This window comes from Hordeum vulgare, chromosome 7H (genome assembly GCF_904849725.1).
Source record: "Hordeum vulgare subsp. vulgare chromosome 7H, MorexV3_pseudomolecules_assembly, whole genome shotgun sequence".
NCBI lineage: Eukaryota > Viridiplantae > Streptophyta > Magnoliopsida > Poales > Poaceae > Hordeum > Hordeum vulgare.
This window is the reverse complement of record NC_058524.1, coordinates 139202792-139210220: the sequence shown is the minus strand read 5'-3', so window position 1 is coordinate 139210220 and position 7429 is coordinate 139202792. Positions and strand designations below refer to the sequence as shown.

The 7429-nt window shown below is 50.2% G+C and overlaps 1 protein-coding gene across 1 annotated transcript in view; it reads right to left on the bottom strand.

The window, feature by feature from the left end:
- Nucleotides 1-4888: 4888 nt before the first annotated feature.
- Nucleotides 4889-7429, bottom strand: part of LOC123408497 (aspartyl protease family protein At5g10770-like) — a 20935-nt gene continuing 18394 nt past the window's right edge. Inside the window, exon 3 of the mRNA XM_045101593.1 lies at nt 4889-6292. Coding sequence (XP_044957528.1) covers nt 4889-6292 — 1404 coding nt within the window. The remainder of the gene's footprint in view (nt 6293-7429) is intronic.

Below are 7429 nucleotides of genomic sequence, written 5' to 3'. Positions count from 1 at the left end.
GCGTACTTTGTAAGAAAAAAAACCAGAAAAATAAGACACACTCCCCCTAAATGCATGCCCACATCAAGACACAAACATAATGTGAGTGTGTGTATGTGTGCAAGGTTTCAAGATATGTTGTCAATCTCCAAGATACCAAGTTCACGCCTAAGTTGACAGAACCTAGCTATGCTAAGTGGCTTGGTGAAAATGTCGGCTAGCTGCATGTCGGTACCCACATGGGTAATATCAATGTCACCCTTTTGCACATGGTCTCTCAAGAAATGATACCTAATATCAATATGTTTTGTGCGAGGGTGATCAATGGGGTTCTCGGAGATCTTTATGGCACTTTCATTATCACAGAGAAGAGGAACGTGTCGATACGTGATACCATAATCCTTTAGTGTTTGCCTCATCCATAGCAGTTGGGTTGCACAGCTTGCGGCTGCAATATATTCGGCCTCGGCCGTGGAGAGAGAAACACAGTTCTGCTTTTTCGAGGACCAACTTACCAAGGAGCGTCCAAGAAACTGACATGCACCGGAAGTGGATTTTCGTCCCACTTTGTCACCGGCCCAATCCGCATCGGAGTACCCAATAAGATCGAACTTTGCATCCTTGGGGTACCATAAGCCTAACTTTGGGGTGTGAACAAGGTATCTAAGAATATGCTTAACCGCCGTATGATGGCTTTCCCTAGGGGAAGCTTGAAATCTAGCACATATGCCTACACTTAACATGATGTCCGGTCTAGATGTGCAAAGTAGCGAACCAATCATGGAGCGGTAAGTAGATGGGTCAAAAGGAATACCGTTTGTGTCTTCATTTAGAACTACATCTGTGGCCATGGGTGTCTTCATTGGTTTAGCATTTTTCATATCAAATTTTTCAAGAATGTCCTTGAGGTACTTAGTTTGAGACAAGAAAATCCCTTCTTGAAATTGTTGTATTTGAAACCCAAGAAAGAACTTCAAGTCCGTGTTGAGAGACATCTCAAAGGTCTTGGTCATGGAAGCCGCAAACTTCTTGCATAAATGGATGTTAGGAGAACCAAAAATGATGTCATCTACATAGATTTGGCATAAGATCAAATCACCATTTTCCCTCTTAGTAAAAAGAGTGGGATCGATCACCCCCACCACAAAGCCATCATCGAGTAGGAACTTCTTAAGATGATCGTACCAAGCACGGGGTGCTTGTTTGAGGCCATACAGAGCCTTGTGAAGTTTATATACATGGTCTTTGTGGTGAGGGTCAACAAACCCAGGTGGTTGTGATACATATGCCTCTTCTTGTAGAGGACCGTTAAGAAAAGCACTTTTCACATCCATTTGATGCAAAGTAAAACCATTGAAAGCAGCATAGGCCAATAAAATGCAAATGGATTCAAGACGAGCAACAGGGGCGAAAGTTTCACCATAATGCAGCTATCACCATATCTATTTACCATAATGCAGCACCACATGAGCTATCAATCGCAGATATATCAACAACATGGTTTCCACATTCAGAGATTCTCAAAAGCCAATTCAAACTGATTAGTACACGTGCGGTCTCTCCTATTTCCTTCAATTTATCTTACCTCTTTTATTTAATCTTCCTTCAGCATCTGAGATATATTACCCTGGAACAATTAGAAGTATTGAACTCATGGGAAAGAAGCCAAGTCTGCAAGTCAACGAGGAATATGAAGTTAGCTCTGATGTGCTGCTATTGCCATCTGTGTGACCTCGTCGGTTGTCCAATCCATCTGCCACGTTCTCGTCCAATGGTTGCTCCTTGCGGACTATCCATCACAACAATTATTATTCCACGTATAGAATGGCATAAAAAACAAGACTATAAAATTTCTGCTACAAATCATGCATACTACTCTAGCAATAGTTACAGACTTGAAAAATATAGTTTGCCCTACTTGTTAGCAATGCTGATTTACTTTCTCTTTTTGAGAAACTGTCAAAATGTCAAATATATAGAGAAATAACAGAAGCCCATGAACATACCTTCTCTTTATCATGGAAAGCATAATTATTTGATATTTTGTTAGCACGTGCTAGGCACATGAACTTGCACCATGTTTGGAAGATTATCGAGAACATAAAGAACACTGGCACAAACCATGAAGAAATCACATGAAGCCGTGAAATAGAAGAACATTATAACTATTATATATCCCGTCTTAAATAGAAGTTAATGGAAGAATCTGTATCAACAATAATAGTGCAGGTCCCTTGCAAAAATAATAATAATAGTGCAGGTCATAACCAAGAAATCAAGATCAAACTCGAGTCCTTACATTGGAAATCAGAACAATGAGTGAACCGTACAAAAATTAAGAGAGTGGAAGGAAGAGAAAGAACCTACTGGGTGGTTGTGCGGTTGTGCCCCCGATCCATCCGCAACAGTCGACGTTGTGTACTTAGTCATGGAAGGGATAGTGAAGATTTGAGTTTTTGAGCATAAATTTGGGTTGAGTTTTTACTTTTTAGAATATATTGCCCCCTCATTATTTAGATAGTGAAGATTTGCATCACTGATTCTTTGTTGGGTAAAGTGCAGTATTTACCAAAACACTAACCAGTACTGCATCTGTTTTAGTTCGGACTCATTTTTTTGTTTGACTACAGAGATCCTTCGCCTGCCCACTTGAAGACTGCTCCTTCAGCTATATAAGAAAATAACACTTGAACCAACATATGCTTACGCATGAGGGGAAATCTATGTTACCTGTTGTGTTGCAGGTGAGCATGGACGAAAAAGCAGCAGTGTGGTTGCGCGTTGTGACCGGAAGGCGGCGAGTCTGACGGAAGCACAATGCGGGTAACTGTCCGCCGTGCCTGGTCCATGCGCCGCTGAGTCGGAGTCGACACCACTGCCCCATCAGCACGCACCAACGGCAGGCATGAAGCCGTCGCCCGCTCATTGCCGCCACTGCTGCCGGCGCAAGATAAAGACGACAAGGGGTGACCGAGTCCCCGTTAGCACGCACCGACGAGAGGCACGAAGCCGTTGTCCGCTCCATTGCCGCTGCTGCTACCGGCGTGAGATGAAGACGACAGTGGGTGACCGAGTCAGCAAGAGAAAGAGGAGAATGAGGGAGAACTTGAGGCAATGAGAATGAGGAGATAACCGTGATAGTTGCATCATTGTCCATGATATGCAGTTGTCAGGTTCCAGCTATGACCGTTAGTTGCCATAGAGGAAAAGACGTGGGGTTGTACAGGGGGTGTGCGACACCCCGACCACAGCAAGCCCTGCAAGGTCGCCGCCGGTCTCGCCTGTGTTGTGGGCGACACCCCGGCCAGCTTCGCCACTCCGCCCGCCCCGCGCGCCACTCTATCTGCGGCCGCGTCGCAGCGTGCTCCGCTCCGGCCCGGCCGTCTGCGTCGCTGGCCGCCCTTGCCCGCTGGCCTCCTGCGTTGCCCCGCGTCGGCCCGGTCGTCCGCGTCGCCACGCCCCGGCTCTCTCGGCCACGCCCGGCTCTCTCCGCCTCCACCCGCCCGCCCCGAGCGCTCCACTTCGCCGACGACAAGGCCCCTCCGATGGCTCCTCCACACTATTTAGGAGTTCATGCAAGCAATTCCTGTACAGAGCAACATCACACACACTCTGTTTCAGGACAAGTGTGTATTGTATTTAAGAGATTAACAAATGAGATCTTTACGGGATCAAATAGAAATATCCTAATAGCTAGCACTCGCATTGAAATAATTTTTCACGGGAACGCGCTTGTGTACTAAATTATAAGATGGGCTATTTGTGTTTCTAGCTGCCTTGATTAAGGCTATGAACCTGATACTATTTTCATGATTTGGGGTGCTTCACTGCTACAAAGCATGTAACCTGATGAAAGAAAATACAAGGAATGATCTAAAGCAAAACAGTAGGATTTGGCCCAACCGAGGATGCGTTTCCCCATTCTAAAACTGTTGTTGCTTTCATTTCTAGGATCCTACAAGTTGTTGCTAATTAGTGTGTGGGTTGCAGCTTTGTCAAGCATGGGGGGGGGGGTGATGACTGCTCACATGTATTGTACGTATAACAAGCAGGCGGGCCGACGTGGATGTAACAGGGCGGCCGTCCCCCTACTCCTCGTCCACCTCGAGTGCGATTTCCGTCCGCCGCACGAGCTATTAGAGCCCTTCCTTGGACGCGGCCAGACACCTTCGTCCATGAGGAGAACCACACAAGGCTCTCATCTCGGCGCGCGACTGTGGGGAAGGAGCAGACCTCGAGTGCCTCCATACCATAGCCATCCAGATCGAAGCTCTTGATGACGGCGGAAGCAGGGCTGCGGCCGTGGCGGATCTGGAAGCACCATGGCCGCCGTGGTATCCTTGACGACGGCGGAAGTAGCGCTGTGGCTGTGGTGGATCTGCAAGCACCATGGCCGCCGCGGCAACTTTTTCCTGTAAAGAGATGGGATTGGGAGCGAGTTGGGAGTTGGAGAAAGATGACAACGTGTGTGCGTTTGTAGAGACAGTTTTTTTTCTGTGTGATCCATCGATCGATGATGGAGGGAAGTCTGGGCTGGTTTTCCGGCCGCGACTTACGGACCAGGCTACTCTTTCTACGCGCGGGTGGAGGTGGGATCGAGAGGTCGAACCATCACGATGTTCGATCCTACTTTAATAATAGAGATACGCTAAGGGTCCAGCTCATATCTCGCATTGGGAAGCAAGGCTCGACTTCGGTGATTGCGGCTGCCAAGAACTTGGTAAAATAATGTCATTAGAATATGGTTTTGTAATTTTGGGTTGTGCTCTTCTGAAGTGTGGACATGTTAAACTTCAGTTCCCTCTTTATTAATGAATGAATGAGGCAAACCTTTTAATAACTAAAAATAAAGTGCCCGCGTGGTATGCTGCTCTTGAACGGAGCACCAGTTCAAGAGGGCCACAAACACTCAACATGCACCAGCCCTGAACCCGACGTTCCCGCGGCCAGAATCGTACAAGACCTCGAACGTGCGCTGGTTCACGTTGCCGATGATCCCGGTGCTGTCGTCGGACCTTGCTCCGACGAAGGCGAGGCATCCTTCCACCAGAACCCCCGACGGCACGCTGAGGTCGATGGTGGTGCCGCCGCTGAACGTGAGGGCCACCTTGGGCACGGTGATGCTGCTGTGGCCGGTGAAGTTGTAGCACGTGTCGAGGCTGTTCTCCGACGGCGGCAGGAGCGGGTACTGGGACATGGCGCTCTGGAACGCCGACCTCAGCGCCTCGTAGGCCGTCTTCGGGAGCCCCGTGATGACCGTGCCGGAGTCGATGATCATGCCATTGGAGAACACCGCCGGCGGGATGTCCAGCGCGTTCCCGCCGACGCTTATGCCGGTGAGCGTGACGACGTAGAACGTCGCGAGCTCCGGGGCTAGGCGGCTCATCGGCGTGAACAGGAAGCCGGCCGTGTTGTTGGCCGGCGCGCCGAGCGTGAGGAACCCGGCGCTGCCGCTGGCCGGCGGAAGGCAGTAGGAGAAGGCGCCGCCGTAGACGGACGACGTCTGTGACACGAGCGACTCCGGCGCGCCGCCGAGGCCGAGGAGGCCGTCGAACTTGTCGTAGGGCCCGTGCTGGTTGCTGCCGCAGCCGAAGCTGAAGTTGCCGACGGAGACGCCGGCATTGAGCGTGAGCGTCTCTGTGCTGTACACCCCCGTGGTGACCGCGTGGTTGCCGTACTCGATGGCGTACCCGCACAGGGAGGAGCCGTCCGTGCCGTTGGTGCAGCCGTTGTCGTAGTCGTCGGCTGAGAGCGCCTTGCACGCGTCGGTGGCGCAGGCGATGGGCGCGAACGTGGACGACTTGCTGGGGTCGAACAGGGGGTCCTTCTGCGGGTAGCACTGCGTGGAGTTGCAGGGCGCGCACTGCACCCACGACAGGTCGCTGCCGGTGTCGATGAGCACAGTCTGCTGCACGGGTGGCGTGCCGATGCCCAGGGTGACCACGTACTCCAGTGAGTCGACCGAATCGCCGAGGAACGTCGGGACGCTGGCGTCTCCTTCTGACAACGTTTTCCTGCGCGCTGAGGCCTTGCCTGTGATGTAGTCGGCGCGTGCGCGGTCTCTGCGGAGCCTCTCGGCAAGAGACGGCTTGCCGCTGGCACCCGAGGGCGCGCACGGGCCGTGCCGGTGCGCCAGGGGCACGGACGCTCGGTTCGGCAGCTCAAAACTGACTGAGGTGGAGCATACTGCTTCGGCCTCGAAGGAGCTGGCTGGCACCACTACGAAGTTGTGCTCGTTGCCTCCAAGTGCGACCGAGTACAAGCTGCATAACAGGGCGCACCAGATCACAGGGGAGACCATGGCTGTCCTGTCCTAGGTTCCTGCTTGTCAGGTACGGATGATCGGGTGAGTATTTATCGGCCAATGTCGTTAGCATTTCGATTTGCACTCATCGAAGACATACGGAGAAAACTAGGCAAAGATGAACATTAGGACATTACTTCCGTCGCCCTAATTGGATGTACATGTTGTATTGTCCTTGGCAATGTAATGTACGCCGGACTTGCATATGTTGTCACATGCCGGCATATCTGCCTTTGCATTGGAAACATCATCAAAATGCTAAACCGATATGCATAATACTGTACCGCTATTCTCTCATCGCTCCCACATGACAATAGGGAAACGATTCCTGTTGACGCGCCGGACGAATCGTTCCGTCGGACATCCGCAACGCGTTGGATCAAAATTGGTCCAACACACCACGATGCATCTCACGTCCATGCAACATTTTATGGTTAATCTTACCCCTTCTACTGCGCTTTCCATCGTTCATCTCTTTCCGTGACCTTCCTCTTCGCTCTCCTCTTCACACATCTTGTTCTCATCTCATTCTTCCTACCTTTTTCCATTCGCCATGTGAGAAGAACCCCATAGCTTGGCGTGTGCATTGGCGTGCTCTTTCCCAGGGATTGGTGATGGCGACAAGTGTTGCAACCAACACCCATTGGTGCGGACCGATAAAAGTACTGGGGACCTCGTGGCGGATGGTGTTCAAGATCTTGACCAGTATTTTTTTGCTGCCACCAAGTTTTTTTTGCTGGAACCGTAGTCCAGGAGAGATGCAACGACGGTCCGGTGGAGCTGCGTGGTCATCATGGTCTACAAACGGTGTCCAAATTTGCCACAACCAGTGTTCAAATTTGCTACAACCGGCAATTGCATTTTTCCTACATTGCACAAGCTAACGTCAGGAATTGTTGCTACAACCGGTGTCAAAATTCTACAATCAGTGTTCAAATTTGCTACAACTAACATTTGCATTTTTGCTACACTTCACAACCGAGCGTCGGGAATTTTTACTACAACCTGTGTCAAAATTTACTACAACCAGCGTCTAAATTTGCTACAACTGGTATTTACATTTTTGATACATTGCACAAGCCAGCGTCAAGAACTTTTTGCAACTATGATGCATGGGGAGTTTTGGGACCGGCCCGCTGCTATCTT